The sequence below is a fragment of the Aplysia californica genome, unplaced genomic scaffold, assembly GCF_000002075.1.
Source record: "Aplysia californica isolate F4 #8 unplaced genomic scaffold, AplCal3.0 scaffold00472, whole genome shotgun sequence".
Lineage (NCBI taxonomy): Eukaryota > Metazoa > Mollusca > Gastropoda > Aplysiida > Aplysiidae > Aplysia > Aplysia californica.
Genome location: NW_004797742.1, coordinates 53,150 through 71,498, shown reverse-complemented (window position 1 = coordinate 71,498; position 18,349 = coordinate 53,150). Strand labels below are relative to the sequence as shown.

Sequence of the window (18,349 nt, the reverse complement as noted above, 5' to 3'; positions counted from 1 at the left end):
CACACACAGGCCCCTCCATTCGCAAATGACCAAAAATTCTTGAGAACAGAAACCGTTCGATTTTCCCGAGCGTTATGAGAAATAGAGACGGACATTTTGTAATGTGATTGAAATTGTCATCTGTTTGAACCTTTTTGTCACTGTACCTGGCATGTTGTTGATCAATAAAGGCAGGTAGGGATAGATTTTACAAGAAGGTAGAGCCAGAGCTGCAAATAAATATTTGGTGTAAATGACAAATCCTAGCATATCCATTGGATGCCCTCAATATAAGCCAGATCCATTGTTACCATGGTTGGAAATGGTCCCTTGCACTACTAGATCTCTATACTATATAATTTTACAGAGTGGCTAGCCGTGCTTAGCCCGACAGTCTAGCTGTACTTATTTATTTACGCCCTCTTAGGGACCTGTTGAGTACACAGGTCTCACTAGTCGGCTAATTATTCAGGTTTAAATTACATGCCCTGTTAGTAAAGCAGCTTTTGATTTCGTCTCAAATACAAATACTTTAGTGGGTATGTATTTCAAACTAAAAATTTATTTACAATTCAGTAGGCCTGTTTTTTGCTGTTTGTCAGTGTCGCCATCATTATTATGTACGGCTAGCCTCTTCCGTGATTTTATGTGATGCCTTTTTTCGTGCATGCTGTTTGCATGATATATGTTCTTGAATGATTTTTCTCAGTCCATTGCAGATGATTTATTGCTACCAGTAGATGCTGATTTTTTCTTGCTCCATTATTTTTTTGTAATTTAAGTTGTAATTATAAATTCATGAAGATGAAGAAGTAATAAAGTCCTTGCTTGTTAAATATTTATGTTTTTACTTCAGAGCCCAGCACATCTACCATGTCAGGCTGGAGTATGCACAACCTCATGATTCCTCCAGACTCAGCTATGAGACACTCCCAGTATTCTGTCCTTGGGGACCAAGAGGAACTGAACAGCGATTTCTTAGTGCATGCTGATAGTGGAGATTATTCTCGCAATTCTGGGCCAATCTTTTGCACAAGAGATAATCTTTTGAACTCTGTTGCATATATCAACCAGGTGGGTGGCCCAGAATTTGTGTCAAATTCAGTTTTTAGAAGCAAGAGTTAAAATTGGGGAAACAAAAGTTTTAAATTTAAAATGAGACTTTTGACGAACAATTATAAATAAATGTTCTAACTTCGAGAGTTTATTTCCTACAGTTTTTCTACTTCTTTCCATCAGTGTGCAATATATCGAGACATTCTCTTTGTCAAGGTGTTGCTATCCTCTGCCTCCTTCATCCTTTTACTCCATTACTTTATCTCTACTAAGCTAATGTTTTGTTATTGGTCAGTATGTCCAGATTAAGAGTAAGGCTCCATTTTTTAAATCACTTCTTTATTGGTTATTTCTCAGGGCTGAAATACACAGTCCCTTACAGCTGTAAGTTCCCAAGAAAAATATGGTAGTTTTAAAGGCGACAGCATTAATGGGGTTCATAATCCAGCTTTGACCTCTTTTTAAAGTTTTATTAAGGTTTTCTGGCGCTTGCAACTGCATAAGGTCATATGAGCTCCATCTGGCCTCTTTGCTTGGTAGGAGCAAGGTAGAAATGATAAAACAGGAACTGTATAGGATGAAACTAAATATATTGGGTCGTTCAGAAATAAGATGGAAAGTCAAGGATCAACCAAAACATGAAATATAACATGAACATGGTCGCTTTTATGGACAAGCAGGCTAAACCAGGGGGGGTTCCAGAAATCTTGACCTACACAAAAAATGGGCATTGCCTTACCTATTAGAGAAGTTTGGTTTCATTGGTGTGTATATTTGTTTGGTTATAGAGAAAACTCCTCGTGTCTTTTAAAGAAACTGAACAAGGGGCAAAAACTTTACCTTCAATTTTCTCAAAACGGTATTATTCTGGATAGCCCCTTAAAGCCACCATATACAACGACAAATTCATGGAAGAGGTGATGGGATTTTTTATGACGCAGCAAAAAAACATCCAAAGCATTTGGGGAGTGTCATTATAGCTAAATTAGAAGTGAAACCCTGTCCATGGCTGCGAATGCTGGACAGTTAACTAAGATAATGACAGAAATGTGGTGTCTTACGAGACTTGAGAATTTTATGGTACGAAACAAATGAGGTACTGTTAAAGGAAGGCCATGTGGGCTACTGACTAACAAAAACAACAACATTAGAAAGAAACGAAGGCAGTTGCTGTGACATTTGAATAGACGTAAAACATGTGGGTGGTTGGCTAGTGCTCTGGTGTGGTTTTCTCCTTCTGTCCTATCAATCATCTATCGTCCTTATCTCTCCTCCTTTTTTTAAAAAACTCTGTTGTAACACCTCTAATCTTCTGCACTTAATAAAATTGAATGATGTTATTGTGTTGCAACTGCCGTATAAACTTCTACTAAAACTAAAAGACATTTATAAAAGGCCTTATGAACATCATGCTCTCAGTGCGAAAAAAAAAAAAAATGAAGCAAAGGTAGACCAAGGACAATTTGCCGAAAGAACTTGTACAGTTGGTTGACGGTGAAAGTTCAGGACAACATAGGTTTTTGAGAGCATCTGAACACAGAAATGAGTTACAAACAATGATCATCATACAATTTCTGCTTCAAATCTGGCACTTCATGATATTGATGATAATGCTGATAAGGATAGATTCACAGGGACTTTTAAGCTACTTTGTTTTACTTTTGAAGTTTCCAGACTTAATAGAAAGGAGTCGTTGGTTTGTTAAGTAATTTATTTGTTTTTTAAATTTATTTTTGAATAATAGGAACTTGAGCTCCTTGGACTCTCCTGTCTAAGGCTTGACACCGCCAAAGGGGCGTTTGATACAGTTTCGTTCGTCAACCGCATGTACGACCTGCTAACTCTGTACCACAAAACTCTGGCTGTAAAGGAAAATGTGGAAGAACGGTATGGATTTCATTTTTTTCTTGTGACTGTTTCCTTTGGTCAGTACTTATGATCTGATTTCTTTCAAATTGCTATAGAGCAGACTTGTTGACATGGTCAAGTTGCTTCTTTCTCTCTCTCTCTCTCTCTCTCTCTCTCTCTCTCTCTCTCTCTCTCTCTCTCAGTTGTACTATTTTACTTAAAATTAGTACATGAGTATGAATTTACAGCTAAGGGACTCATTTCCATTTACTAAATTTAATTTATTGTATATAAATATATATTGTAGCCAATGTAAAATGTTATTTATTTGAGAACCGATCAGAATTTGTGGAGGATCAGATGTTCCTCCGTCATGTTCAGTCACCATACTGTAACTCAAGCGTCCTACGGTTGCTGTATCAGTTACTAAAAGGTTAACTTTTTATCTCCGTGGGGGGTAAACCCACTATGCTGGAGCCCCTTTTTTTGTACTCAATCTAAAAATGACAAAATCATCACTAAATTGGTGATTAAAACAAAACAAGTGAGCCTATCTCGATAGTTCTTCATCTAATAAATGAAATCCTGATAAAGAGAACTATTTTCGGCAACGGCCAAAAATTAATTTGATGTCGAAGTCATCGTAAAGGAATGTGCCCGAGCTGCTGTCAGCAGCTCACTTCCACAGTGGTTCCGACCGCGACTTGCCGGAGATAAAAAGTTAATTAAGGGATAACTTATTTTATTGTCTTTTTACCTTTCAGCACGAGCACTGTCATGACTTGACAATAACTTTTGCAGCCTTTCTATTTTTTCCAGCTTCAGTCTCTGTATTTTCTTGGGTGATGTACAGCAGGATATCTTGTTAGATGCTCAGAGGTTGATGTTCAATAGAAATACAGTTTATATAGAATTTTATAAGGCATTTGGCTCTATGAGTGATTTGTAAATAAATTGAATGGTTTTACACGATAACAACTGAGCTGTCTAAATTCTTGGGAGAGTACATCTGATAGGTCATACTTCCTTCTTTCATTCCTCTGTTGTTGAAATGAATAATCTTTCTTTTTCCTGTATTTTTAAACGATCACTGGGTGACATGTTTCTTGTTATCTCAACGAAAGAAGAGAATAAATCCTCTCCTTTTTTATTTTAATCTAGGAATCACAAATTGTCCTGTGAGAGCGAGCATCGGCAGTCTGTGAACTTGAGGATGAAACATTTGCAAGAGCAGGTGGATCGGGAGTTGGCTAAAGAGCAAGAGAAATTTCGACAGATTAATGTGAAGTACAAACAGATCTGCAGCAAAGTGAAAACGGAAAAAGAGGAGGTGAGGAAATGAAGTCCGTGATTCTGTGTTGTATAGATATGCAGAATGTTTACGGTTAGTGTGTGAAATATTGATACTGCACGAGCTGCGTAGTGTTAAAAGAAAATGAATGAAGAGTGAAAGAAAATATATAAATGCGGACAATGTTGATCAGTCAGCAGATTTAAGAAAAAAAAAGCTTTGTCAAATACTTCGGAAGAATCACATGAAAGAGATGTAGTGGTTTGTTAGTGTAGAAGTAACATGATCTCTCCATCGTGACCACTATTCTGCTGTTAGTTGACTTCACGCTTTTTTCATTTTTGGCACCAAATTTTTTAATTTACTAAATCGAAAGTCTGATCACTTACCCTCCTTTTGTGAAAAAATCAAAGTGAAACTGTGAATAGTTTGTGAATAAGTTAGAATTCAAATTCCGGAAGAATACTATTTTTAAATGGTTACGCCTCTTTATCTCGAAACTGCTGTGAATGAAAAAAAGGCATTTTGTCAGCTTACGGCAGTATTGTGTCAATGTGCTTTCTTGAAAACTTTCTACACGGTTTTGTTCTCATTTTTATGTGAATTTGTCATCACGTCTGTTGTCATCCTTTGGACTCCTTTGAAATCTTTGTCGACCAGGCGAAAAGACTGACTGCAGCCATTCATTCTAAAGAGGTGCAGCATCGACACGAGCTGAAGAAGAAGGAGAGGGAGATCCACAGGCTGAAGGAACGACTGCACCAGCTGCTCGCTGACAAGGTGCCGGACAGGAAAGTGGGTAGGTAGAATTTCTCTCTCTCTGACACTGGAGACACGTTGGTTGTTGTTGTCCTTGATTTCATTATGATGATTTTGGTTCCTCACAAACATAAAGCAAGATGCGTATTGTCAAGAGTTCAGTGGGGTTGTTTATGGTTTAGAATCAATAAGTTTTATTTTTCAAGGTGAAGACTCTGTATATCAATTTGTTACAAACTGGAAAAGAGGATAATGCTTACTCTTATTTTGGAAATAAATGTGCCCTGACATGTTGGAATAGGCACTCATCAATTTTTTGACGTTTAGGGTTTATGGTATCATCTTAAAGCTTGTTTATATTTTGTCTTGCTTTTGCTGAAAAAAAAAAAGTACACATCAATCTTGAATCGACGTGCTGGTACTTGTAATTGAAGGGGGTAGGGAGTCACCTGGTGTCAGAGGTGCAAAAATGGCCGCCAAAGTTTGATGACATCCGAAGCTTGGGTGTCCTTGGAGTTTACACTTTTTTGTACCTTTGATCAATGTTCTTCAGTAAAATCCACAAAAACAATGTGTTTTTAAGTGGAAATGAAAGTGCCTTTGATCAATGTTCTTCAGTAAAATCCACAAAAACAATGTGTTTTTAAGTGGAAATGAAAGGTGCTGAGCCTACACAAACAAATTCGATAAAATTATCTGGAGAGGTGGGAAAAATGTTGCTTTCTTCGATTAAATTATTTTGACGAGTGCCTGATTTCACCATGATGTCGCACAAATGAAATTTTTCCTGAAAGCAATTTTTCTTAAAAGAGTCACAACACGGTGGAATCAGGAGTTTATAAATTTTTGGGCATATAGAGTTATTGGTATCATCTTAAAGCTGGTTCGTTTGTCTTGCTTTTGATTTTTTTAAACACCCCTCTCTCTTGAATATAAGTAAAGAAATTTTGGATATAATGGCTGCCAAAGTTTTGTGACTTTCCACGCTTGAGAGTCCTTGGAAACAAAATTTACCTTTTTTATGCCTTTAATCAATGTCTCTCTGAAAATTCCTCACGAAAATGTGTTTTTAAATGGACATAAAAGGTGCTGAGTCCAAAAACCAAAAATTTGATGGCAATTGCCGAACCGACCCAAAAATATCGATATCTTTGATTTCCTTTTGTTGACAAGCACCTGATTTTCCTACGATGCCTCACATTTTCCTACGTGTGTTGCAGGAATGGACCTGATGCATGTTGTTGGACTGAGCGAGGGCCGGCGAGCTACGTGGAAAGTGGGCCTTGAAAAGTGAGAGGAAACTAATAGGCTGGTCACATTAGTCAAGTGGCTGTGCATAGTAATATGCTATCACTGTAAAAGTAAGATGTCAAACTAAAGCCAAACAAAACCAAGTGGTTTGGGTGGTTTGAGGATTCCCACTGGCTGGCCTCCTTTACTCTTAGACAGTTACTTTTGTCTACTAGTCATGTTTTTCTTTGCACTGATTGGTCATTATTATATTCATAGGCTTTTCTTCACTCGAGTTCAGATTCAAGCAAAGCGGGTAAATATTAGACACGAATACATATTTGCTTAATTACGTAATGACGCATAAATAACATAACAAACATAATAACACTCGAAACATAATTTTGGTTTATTACAGGCAGGAAGAGGAGATGTATCAGCTTCTCATCAATAACTATGAGGAGCGACATCATGAGCTCATGCAGGAGAACTCTGAACTGCGGGACTGTCTGCTAGCCTTGCACAGAGAGTTGTCCGCTCTCCTCAAACACACAGGGGACATGTCCTCCTCCAGTGGGGCTGAGGTACGTACAGTGAAGATGGTGCAAACATATATGAGGCAGCGTAGGGAAATCAGGCGCTTGTCAAAATAACGAAATTGAACAAAACAGCATTTTTCTTCCCGTTTGGCAATTTTTGTCGAATTTTCATTTTTTGACTCAGTACCTTTTGTTTCCATGACAAGGACATGTGGTTACTTGAGGGAGGCTTTGCGCTGACAAGAGCGAAATGCTCGCAGCTAAAGGGATTTGAAAACAACAACAACAACAACTTTTGTTTCCATTTAATAACAGTTTGCAGTGTGGATTTTATTTTAAAACGCTGATTAAAACACAAAAGATATAAACTTACTGTTTCGAAAGACTCTCAAGCTTTGGAAGTCATTAAACTTTGGCGGCCTTTTTGTGTCTCATTTAACCTATGAAACTAGGTGACCTACACCTTCTTCAATCCAAAATATCTTGACTTCTATTGAAGATGAATGGATTATCTTTTCATCGAAAGCAAGGCAAATTAACATGCCTTAAGATAATACCAATAACTCTATATGCCAGAAAAATTGACGAACGCCTGGTTCCACAGCATAGTGACACATATTGTGAGGTTTTCGACTCTAATCGTTCATCTGCCGAATTAGGTCAAAGATTTATATTTATCTCGAATTATGTTACTCACAACTGTGAATTATAATTAGTGATTTTATAATTTGTAAAAAAAAAAACCCTACCCATTTTCCCCAAATTTTCAGCTGTTCTAATAGATAATAAGAAAGAAATTATGTATGCTTTCTATTTTTCTGAAATCAGTGTTCATGCACATACATGTTAGAGTTGGACTATGACCATATTCTTGTGCATCAATCATAGTTTGTTTGTGGGTGGTTCACAGGTGCTCTGGTGCGGTTTACTCCTTCTTTCCTATCAAACATCTATCGTCTTTATCTCCCCTCCTTCTTTTTTGTGCTTGTTACTCTCTTGTAACACATCTAGAAGCACTTATATGACTTTATTGTGTTGCAAGTGGAGTAAAACACTTACTAAACCAAAAGTTTGTTTGGAGAAAAGAAGGAACAGATAGGGTAAAATTCCTGACAGTAATGGCACTGTTTTCTCCTCCTGCGTTGACTCTTTACTCCGTTTGATAAAAGTGACATAATGGGTTTTTTCACTGGCTCCACAGTTGTCATTTCCTGCTGGTGATTTATCATCGGGGGAAGAGTCCGACGACATCATGAAGCGAGGACCGAGACTGTCGATGAAAGACTTGGAGGCAGGTGAGTTGTGGACATTTTGGCTTTTTTTCACTTTTTGTTTTGTTGTTGTTTAGTAAGAGTTTTACTGCAGTGGCAATTTTACATGAGGTCATATGAGTGACCTTTTTGTTTTGTTGTTGTTTAGTAAGAGTTTTACAGCACTGGTAATTTTACATGAGGTCATATGAGTGACCTTTTTGTTTTGTTGTTGTTTTGTCTTTTTTTGTTTTGAATTAGAATCCTTTAAAAAAAAATTTTTTTGCACATGAAATGATTATAAATGCATTTGTTGTTTCAACTGGGCCGTGGTTGGATAGTATACATTTTCTTTAACCTGAACTTAAGCAAGAGAATAGAAACGGATAATAATCTTTTGTTTTTGTGTGAACTGAATATTTTCTGTTTGGTATCTTCAGGGAAGTTTGCATCATTATAATATTATGTCTTACTTAGTTTGCTGAGAGCATGGTCTCGCATTTAGTCTGTCCTTTGTTGGGGGGAGGGGTGTGTTTCAGTATGTAACATTTATGTCCTTTCTTGTTGTGTGTATGAGTGCACATGAACCTGGTAACACCACTGCCATTGTGAACTACCAAGACAAATTTCTCCATGCAAGATAAATATTGTCATTATCATTGTTAGTAAATAAGCCATAACTTATTATAATTGAGTATAATATGGAAATGGATATATTTTTTAGGGTGAGATTAACTTTCAACCTGTTAAAAAAAATCTCAGAAGTCTTTGATTACCATTTCATTTTGTCCTTTACTTCCTTTTTTCCTCTTTACAGACTATTTTCAGATGCCATATGACATGGTTAGGAAAGAAGTGGAACGCACTTTCAAAGAGACGTGCCAGCAGATCTCAGAGAGCATGAAAAAGTCTTTAGTTCGAAGTAAGGCACTGACTTACTGTTTCAGAATTAGTTTCTGGTCTTACTGGTATTATATTAACGTCTCTATGGAAAAAATTGAAGGCAAACAAGGCAGGGGTATACCACCAAGAGTAATTTCCTAGAGGACCTGAACAAATGGATAATGTGGAAAGACCAGAATAATTTTGTTTTGGATTTCTGTGATCATCTGAGCAAGGAAATGAATGGCAAAACATGTCTGCCAATGTCTCCTTCATATCTGGCACTTAATGATGGTGAAGATAATGAGTTTCAGGGGGGGGGGGGGTATATCTAGCAATGCTGTAGAGTCATAGTGAGTTGCACGTAGCTTGGCTCATGTTTAATTTAAGGCTTTGATCGCTAGGGGATTTCTCTTTCACTGCTCTAAGATTTGTGGACTTGCTGTTTTTCCCCATGTCATTGCTGATCATTTGTGTAAGCTGTTTCTAAACTGCAGCTAGTGCTTTGTGAATATGGGTTATCACAATATGTATGCAGTTGATGTTTTTGAAAAGGGAGGGGGAACAATTACATTGAATTATAGGCGAATTTCAAGTTGAAAACCATAGATACATGGTGCTTAAAAATAAAACCAAATTGGAAAAAATATCAATTAATCCACAGACAGGTGAGAGAGGCTAAAACAGCATCCGAACATGGATTGCTGATGCCTCTATAGATAAATTATTGATGGTCAGGTCAGGACTGTGATAGTCATGGTTGAAGCAGCCCTCCTCTAAAATGATCTAAATTGTGTGTATCGAGGCGTAAGACATTTACCGTTACATCTTTTTTTACAGCAGTGACCAAAGGTCATCCGTCCATCGTCATGTCACAGTCGGTGACCTCAGCTTCGGGCACGACTGACCGCGACACTTCAGATCGTCACCAGGGGGCAGCGGAGTCAATGGATGTGGAGAAACTCAAGAAGCAGATTCAGAAGTACAAGAGTATCATACAGCAGCAGGAGGAGCTGATACAGGTACAGGTTTTATGAAGGATTTTCTCTGTGCTTTAGTTGATGTTGTGCTGTACTGTGGATCAGATGGCTCTAGTTTGAATCCCTAGTAGGGTGATCTTAAACCTCGATCGTTTTGGGGGGTGGTTCAAGGCTTCGCACAATTACACTGTAAAAAAAAACCTTCAGTTCCACTGTTCTTCTAATTTCTTAGGCAAAGTTCTGCCAAATCTTAATTGCTTCTTCATCTAAAAACATAACTTTTTTTTCTCTCATCTCTGCAGCAATCACTGACATCGCAGTCACACTCTGTGGAAAGCAGCTTCCTGCACGAGTCTCAGCTGCTGAAGGAGAAAGAGAACCTCTCGGAGCAGAAGAGGCTGTTCTTTGAGGAGAAGGCAAATTTTGAAAAAGAACGCCGCGCTTACACCGAAGCTGCTGTCAGACTGGGAAGAGAGGTTTGTTTCTGTTATCATTGCTTTGAAGGCTTTTATTGATGCTGCAGCTATGAACTTCTGTCGAATGAAGTAATTTATTTTCATGCAAGCTGAGGTGAATAATGGTGTGTGCAAAATGTATTGCAGTGGTCTCTTTTTTTTCTAAAATGTGCTAATTTCCCCTAAAAAGTCTTTTCTGAAAGGTTGCATGAGAAAAAAACCAAATGGTATACAGCAATGCAGGTCTTTCAAGTGAACTTCCATTGTGTGTGTGGGTGTATGTGTGCGCGTGTGTGTGTGTGCGTACGTGCGTGCGTGTGTGCATGCGTGCGTGTGTGTGTGTACACGTGGTGAAACATCAAACTAATGTGCCAGGATCTGGACTGTAAAGATGTATCTTATCTTATATTATCTTATCTTATATTATCTTATCTTATATTATCTTATCTTATTGTTTGTGGAAAAAAGTTCTGTCTTTTAGGGTTTCGGATGTAACATACTCTCATTGTATTTTTATTTACCAACTACATGTCATTATGCCCACTGACAGTCTGAGCTTTGTCAGTGTTATCTATGGACGGACTGAGGGAATGACTGGTAGATTCTATTTCTTTTCTTTCCGTATTTTGTTTTTGCTTGTCTATCTTGATGTTTTCTTGCACCAAACGGTTGTTATTTTTAACAATATACTTCTCTTTCTTCTTCTTCTATCCCGTGGTTGGGGCAACCGTTGGGGCACCACTGCATTGGAAAACCAGCTCTCACCATCTATTTTTGTCCTCTGCTCTCCTCAGATTGTCACCCATCGTCTTTCCTGTCCATTCTTTAATGTTGTCCTCCCATCTCCTTCTCTGCCTTCCTCTCTTTCTCTTTCCTTGTACGGTTCCTTGCAGGATTGTTTTGGCAAGTCCTGTGGATTTTGTGACATGCCCATACCATTATAGTTTTCGTCTTTTCACTGTGGTCAGTAGATCTTCATATTGTCCCACTGCATTGATGATTCTCTTTCGTACTTCGGCATTTGAAACGTGGTCTTTGTACGAGATGTCAAGGAGTCTGCGGTAACATCTCATCTCTGTGATCTGAATCTTTTTCTCTAATTCTGCTGTTTGTATCCACGACTCGCAGGCGTATAAAAATACTGAGATGACCAGTGAGCGCATTAGTCTAATTTTTTAGCTGTGCGTGATGTTTCTGTCCCTTCAAATAGGCTTCAGTTTTGACAGCGCAGCTGATGTTTGCGCGATTCTGGAGAGAATTTCTGGAGAGAACTTCTCTTTACTCAAGCTAAAAACTTGTTGCATCTTGAGATTGAGCATTTGTATGTTTTTTGACAGGATAATTTTCTTGAACTTCTTCATCCTCAGAGACAAGCACTTCATGAAGAAAGGTCCAATTTTCTGAAGCAACATTTTCTCAACCTAAGCCCATTTAAAGAAAAGGAACACAGGAAACAGAAGATTGGTGGTAAGCTGAGTACTTTTTTTTGTGAATGATTGGCTATTTCTCTGATTGTATTTTCTTCATTTACTTAAATTAGTATAAGCTTATTGCTCTTTCGCAATGCGATATGGAATAAAAATGATGGAAACTTAACATTCTTGTTTTGGTTGACCATACACTGCGTTCTGGGAGTGGAATCTGATCTGCACAGTGGCTGGAGGGTGCCACTGGTAGGTCCTACTTCTCTTTCTTTCCCTCTGTTGTTTCTGTCTTATTACCATACCTTTTTTCTGTACCAAATGACTATTATTGTGTCGATGTGTTTCTCTTTACTCAAACTCAAAAACTGCATGCTACCTCTGCAGTTCCCAGGCTGTGATCTTCTGTCATTGCATTCTGGCATAGACTTTTTAAATCAGTGAGTCTTTTTTTTTTTACTCTCTTGTCATCATTCAGTCTGTGGGAGAGCTACTTAGAAAAACAGAAAAACAATAAAGTATATGTTATAAAACCCAAACTAGAACAGCGAAATCCTTCGAACCTCTCCAGAAGAGACGAAGTCATTTTTACTTGATTGAGCATCGGACACACAGCCCTGACCCACAAAACCCTCCTACAGGGAGATGAGAAGCTGTTCTGTGTCGGATGCGACACAGATTTTACCATTAGACACATCTTAACCGAATGTCTAGACTTTGGAGAGATCCTAAGGAAATATTATAAATGCAAGAAATTGCAAGACATTTTTTCCGTCATTGTTCGCAGCAGAATTTTGAATTTTATGAAGGCCATTGGCCTTTATGGCAAATTGTAAAGTGAAATAAATACTATTAAAATTTTTTACGTTAAGTAGAAAAATTGTTTTAGATTGAAAATATATATATATATTTACACTGATTTTTAAACATTTTAACATTTTAAAGTCTAAAAGCTAACCAACGGTGCAGGGAACTGTTGCGAATGCAAACAACTTGTGTTTCGCACGCTCATATGATCGTATGCAGTTTGCGAGTGCCGTAAAACCCTATACTACTACTACTTCTCTTGTCATCTTCAGTCTCAAAGAAGATAATAGGTTCGTGCACTCAAAAGTCTCTGTATGCATAGTTTTTCAAGGGTACAAGTTTAGTATGTATATCTTGTCTACGACATAATGCAAAATGTGGGTACTTATATGGCGTTATTGTGTTGCAAGTACTATAAAACTCTTACTAAAACTAAACTCAACTTGAAAAAGAATTTTTTAGTACCAAAGAAAAGCAACTAATAGGGCAATTGGGTGACAGGGTGGTTATGAAAATTTGATTTCAAATTGTACACCCGAAGTTCATAAATAGAAAGATTCATATAATTTCTTCTACATAGGTGGATCCAGCAACAGACTCCTGCCGGCCACCCCGGTTTTCTCCCCTGCACGCAGCAAAAGCAAAGACTCTGATGACCTACCTACAGCTGCAGACCTCTTCAAAGTGCTAGGTCTCAGTCCATTGAACTCGAGGTAAAAACTGGGGGGATTTCAGCTTGGTGGGGATGTACTGATAGTGCCAGTGCAAGTCTGAGAACTTGACAGTGCAAGTCTGAGGACTTGATTTTAAATTCTTTTAATTGCTTTAAAAAATGTTACCTGTGATTTATGCAGATATTATGTGACGCTTTTGTATTTTTTTCCGTCTAAGGTGTTAAAGTAGGTGGTTGGTGGGTGCTCCTGAGTGGTCTAATGCTTTAGTTCTTTTCAGTGTTACTGCGGTCTTAACTCCTCATCTCCGGCAAGTCTCTCCCAGTGAGGGCACATTGCTGTACTATGACTTTGACATTATATTACTTTTCGGCCATTGCTGAAAACAGGTACCTTTTATCGCGAGTTCATTTATTAGATGAAGAACTAACAAAATAGGTTTACTTGTTTTGATTTAATGACCAGTTTAGTGACATATATGTCACTTTTAGATTTCGTACCAATACAGGGCCCCAGCATAGTGGGTTTGCCCCCCCCACCCCCCTCGGAGATAAAGAGTTAATTTGCATATTGGTGAAATGTGGCCAGTGTGGTACTGATTCAACTTAAACTACAACGTATCAACTGCATGGTGGTGATATTTTTAAAAAGTAACAGCTGAGTCTGAAACTTTCATTCAATTTCATTTGCTCAGCTTTCTATAACTGGTTAATTTGGATTGTTGAAATCTGTTCTTCAACTCATCAGGACAACTCTTTGAGCTGAGTTAAGTGATTGTATGAAATTTTGATTCTATTTTCCTGAATTAGAGTGTGTTGGTGCACCTGTAACTTTGAGCTCTTGTTGTACATATATGGGAATGCCAATTTATGAATGCATATAATAACTCAGAAAAAAATTAATATATATAATAAAATAAAAACAGAAATAGCAAGAAGAGACCAATTTTGCTAGTAAAACTGAATTCTTTTTATTCTTAGTGTTTTTAATTACTGTTGAGTATGTATTGCTCTTATTAGTTTATGAGGTCGGACTTTTGTTTTTAGGCCAGTGACGTCTATGAGACTTGAAATTGGCTTGGTTTAAAAAAAAAATTGCAATTTAAGATAAAGTGTTGTTTGAGGGTGGGAGGAAGAAGGTCTTTATTTGAGATCAAGAGGGTTTAAAGAGCAGGTGTTATGTATAGTTTGAAAATGTGAACATGATGCTGACTTAATTGTGTGTTCAGTTATTCTGTGCCGGGGTAGCTTATTGATATGTGTACATGCTGTGTTCAGAGGTAACAGAAATTGTAGCTCACTTCTTCTTGATTTTTTTCATTTATTTAAAAAAAATTTATTTCGTCTTTTTTATTTTATTTATTTATTTTTTAAAAAATGTTATTTTGTTTTAGAAAAATTATACATCCTTAGCATTTTGCCATGTGAGATTTAATTGAGAGCTTCCTGTTGAAAGACATGAATTAAATAGTCAAAAACTAACAAACAGATCTAATCATTGTTGTTCGTATTCTGTTATTGCTCCATTTTAATGTTGAAAAGTCACTGTACCTATTCATTCACAACTCTGTAGTCAATGATTGTCTAATGTGAATAAGATTATTAACATGAAAAAGGGACATGGGGCATTAAAAAAAAAGGCTGCTGTTATTGGCCCACATGGCAAATAAGTTGGAGCTTATTGGCCCACGTGGGCCATTTAATTAATGTGTTGTTAATTCAATGTATTTCATACGTGGTGTTGTCCCAACTTGTTCTCTTTTATTTTTTCTCACTTTATCCCTTCTTGTTAATGTTTTCCTGAGGCATTCCGTCTCGCACACATTTCTACAGATTTGATTGTTTGTCAGGGTGTTCTTGCATTTCAGTGTTATTGTTATGCAGTAGACTTTGATCGTCTGCGAACAGTATTTCATTTAGAATTTAGGTTCTCTGGATGTGGGCATGCTTCTTTCGTCAAACAATATATTACGGTATTATTGAGTTATTTCTTTGTTTACTCTATGTATACTGTGTTGGATAACAAGATGAAGATGTGTAACTTCTTAGTTACTATATTGTTCATCTTTTTATTTTTTGCATTAGATTGGAAAACTATACATTCTCAATTTGAAATATGTGATTGACAGACTTTGTGGATTTGGGGGGGGGGGGGGGGGGGACACCAAACACAGGGGAGATAACTTTGTGGGCAACTAATAAATGTTCTAGGGGAAATTTTATATTCCCCTGTGGGCCAATAAGCAGTCCGTTAAAAAAATGAAATAAAAAATACAGCTTTCTGTAATGTCACTGACAGGTTGGTTGGCAGCCCAGACGTTAGTCAGAGCAGCTCAGGTACAGAAGCTCCAAGGGAAGGGGTCCCCGTCAGTAGCACACCTTCAAGAGTCACACCGCCTCCAAACGTCACTGGTATTTCTTCTGTCTCCTCCGAGACTAACCCAGCCCGCCGTTCATCAGCTGATGCCTCAAGTGTGGGTCTTGACATGATCAAAGCCTCTCTCCTGGGAAGAAGCTGTTCCTGTTCTAGACATGGTGACAGTCAGAATACTTCGTCTTCTACTCTTAAAAGAGACTGAGAAATGTTTTTTTTATGGTTGAAGCTGAATAGTTTGTACCGTTAAATGAAAATCAGAGGGTTTTCTTTCTTTTGTATTTATGAAAATGGATTGATCAAAATACTAGCAGTTCAGGCAAAAGATGCCTATGCATGAAGATGTGTGTTAGTATTTTAGTGTGAAAAAATAGGTACTTTAGGATTAGTGCTGAAATAATTTTAGCCAATGGGGGGCAATACAGTTTAATGGTATTCGATTTTGAAAAGGAATTATAAAAAATGGTTGTGGTAAATGCTAGAATATTTTATTGTCTCTAGTGTGCTCCAGTTGTTTGAGTGAAAAAAATCAGCTGGGGAGAGAAGCTGGGCTTTGTTTTAATGCTAGTGGGGTTTCTAGGTAATAAACCCCTTTTTAGTTTTTTCATTAAAGTGTTCAGGGGGAGCAGATAATGTAGTTTTGAAGGTGAGTTTTTGCCACTGAGCCCTGAGGTCTTTGTTCTTCTGTGAACTAATACTTGTTTGCAGTTTAAATTGACCTCAGTCATCAGTCAAACAAAATTGAAGCATATCAGTGCTATTTGACTGTAGCTCAAACTTGTGTATCATGTGTGCGGTCTTCACGGAAGTTGCGGGAGTCTTGTCTGCTTTCTTGCTTGGATAGGTGATTTAATATAAACACTACATAACCAGTTACAAGTTGTATTCATGTGATTTTTATTTAAGCCAATCTTAACAAAGTTTTTAGCGGTGGTGGCGACCCATAGCCTCAAAACTGGTCTCTCAGATGAGGAAAGTGATTTGTTTTTAGTTATGACTTTTATGGGCTAAAATGATTAGTTCAGCATTGTACAATGGCTGGCTTAGATAACTGCCTTTGTGCTTTCAGTTATTCTCCTTAGTCTTGATTTGAGGATAAATAGATGTAATGAAAAAATAAATATGTACTTGGCCAGTTGATATTGCAGACTTAAAAGATTAGCCATAGTGTCGTAGAAGAGTATGTTGTTCTTGATGAAGTAAGTGAAGTGTGATAATGTGACAGGTTTTTGTGCATAATATGGGGAGTCTTAAGACCCGATTGGTGCTGTTTTTACCTTGTGATGGGCCTTGAAATTGGTATTGTAATCGTCATAATCAGATTACTTGTCTTAGAGACAAACAAAATAATATAGATGAATGAATAAATGTGTCATGACGCAGTGGAATCAGGCTCTCGTCAATTTTTTGGCTTATGGAGTCATTGGTATAATCTGAAAGCTTATTAATTTATTTTGCTTTGAATTAAAGAAATATGCATCTGTCTTGAATAGAAGTTAAGATATTTGCAATTGAAGAAGGTGAGGTCGCCTGGTTTCAGTGATGAAATCAGCGAGAAAATGGCCTCCAAAGTTTGGTGGCTTCATTAACTAAAGAGTCCTTGAAAACTAAAAAAAATAAAATTTTATGCCTTTAACACTTTGCTGCCTCATCACGCCAATTGGCGATGTTTCCCACCCAGTTTCTTTGGATTTTCCCCAATATATGATGGCAAAGTGTTTATCAACGTTTTTCAGTAAATTTCACATAGAATTGTGTTTTTATATGGACATAAAAGGATTTTAGCCAAAAAACAAAAATCCGATAAAAATTGTCTAACTTGCGGAAAAATGCCTGTTTCTATGATTTCGCTAATTTGATGAGCGCTTGATTTCAACACGATACTTCACAAATTAATAAATAAAACGCCTCTTTCATTGATAATAATTGAGAAACCTCTGGTCATAATAGCAAGAACAATGCGCATAGAAAGTTATTTAGAGGTTACATCAGTGTGTCGTAATACACAAAATCACCAGGACATACACAATTTTACCAGCACGCCATTGCTGGTCACCAGATTGCACATCACTTTATTTTGAAACTAGGATTATCTTGTCTTGCTTTTAAGGACACACCTTGGGGACCCCCCTCCTATAGGATGTATCCTGAACATTGCTTGACATTACTGTTTGAGTGAGTTCACGAGTCACTCGGCCACCGGAGCTCCCAATTTGAGTTTGCTGGAGTTTGCATGAATACCTCACTCGTATTTCAGTACCAAGAAATGTGTCTCGACACGGTGGAATCAGGTGCTCGTCAAGTTTTGGGCATGTCGAGTTATTGGTATCATCTTAAAGCTTATTCATTTGCCTATTTTTTTATGAAAGGAAAACCCCATTTAACTTGAATGAAAGTCGAGGTATTTACGACTGAAGATTGAGGTAAAATTGGCAAGGAAATGGCTACCAAAATTTGGTGATTTCCAAAGCTTAAGAGTCCTCTGAAACTGAAAATATACATTTTTTTTTCACCTTTAATCAATATTTTTGAAAAAAAATCGATGTTAAAACTAAATTTTGAATTGAGATAAAGGTGTTGAGCCAGAAAACAAAAATTTGTTTAAAATTGTCAAACCATTGGAAAATGTCGTTATATTCGATTTTATTATTTTGAAGAGCACCTGCTTTCACCATGATGCCTCACAAATGTCATGCTGAGGTTTGACCAAAGTACTTAGCTCTTGCTTGTGAGTTATAATGGAACTTATTGGTTTTCCTGCTCTCCGAAAAAATAAGATGAGCTTTCTGGTTATAACTATTGCAATAT

At 37.3% G+C, this 18,349-nt stretch overlaps 1 protein-coding gene across 1 annotated transcript in view; it reads left to right on the top strand.

Moving 5' to 3' along the window:
- The window catches only part of LOC101862435 (afadin- and alpha-actinin-binding protein B), an 18,799-nt gene extending 2,149 nt beyond the window's left edge, over positions 1 to 16,650 (top strand). The window contains exons 2-14 of the mRNA XM_005105471.3: positions 836 to 1,053; positions 2,780 to 2,922; positions 4,045 to 4,213; positions 4,835 to 4,973; positions 6,154 to 6,223; positions 6,582 to 6,747; positions 7,904 to 7,997; positions 8,770 to 8,874; positions 9,675 to 9,856; positions 10,117 to 10,290; positions 11,637 to 11,736; positions 13,078 to 13,210; positions 15,467 to 16,650. Coding sequence (XP_005105528.1) covers positions 853 to 1,053; positions 2,780 to 2,922; positions 4,045 to 4,213; positions 4,835 to 4,973; positions 6,154 to 6,223; positions 6,582 to 6,747; positions 7,904 to 7,997; positions 8,770 to 8,874; positions 9,675 to 9,856; positions 10,117 to 10,290; positions 11,637 to 11,736; positions 13,078 to 13,210; positions 15,467 to 15,746 — 1,956 coding nt within the window. The 5' untranslated portion in view covers positions 836 to 852 and the 3' untranslated portion in view covers positions 15,747 to 16,650. The remainder of the gene's footprint in view (positions 1 to 835; positions 1,054 to 2,779; positions 2,923 to 4,044; positions 4,214 to 4,834; positions 4,974 to 6,153; positions 6,224 to 6,581; positions 6,748 to 7,903; positions 7,998 to 8,769; positions 8,875 to 9,674; positions 9,857 to 10,116; positions 10,291 to 11,636; positions 11,737 to 13,077; positions 13,211 to 15,466) is intronic.
- Positions 16,651 to 18,349: the final 1,699 nt, after the last annotated feature.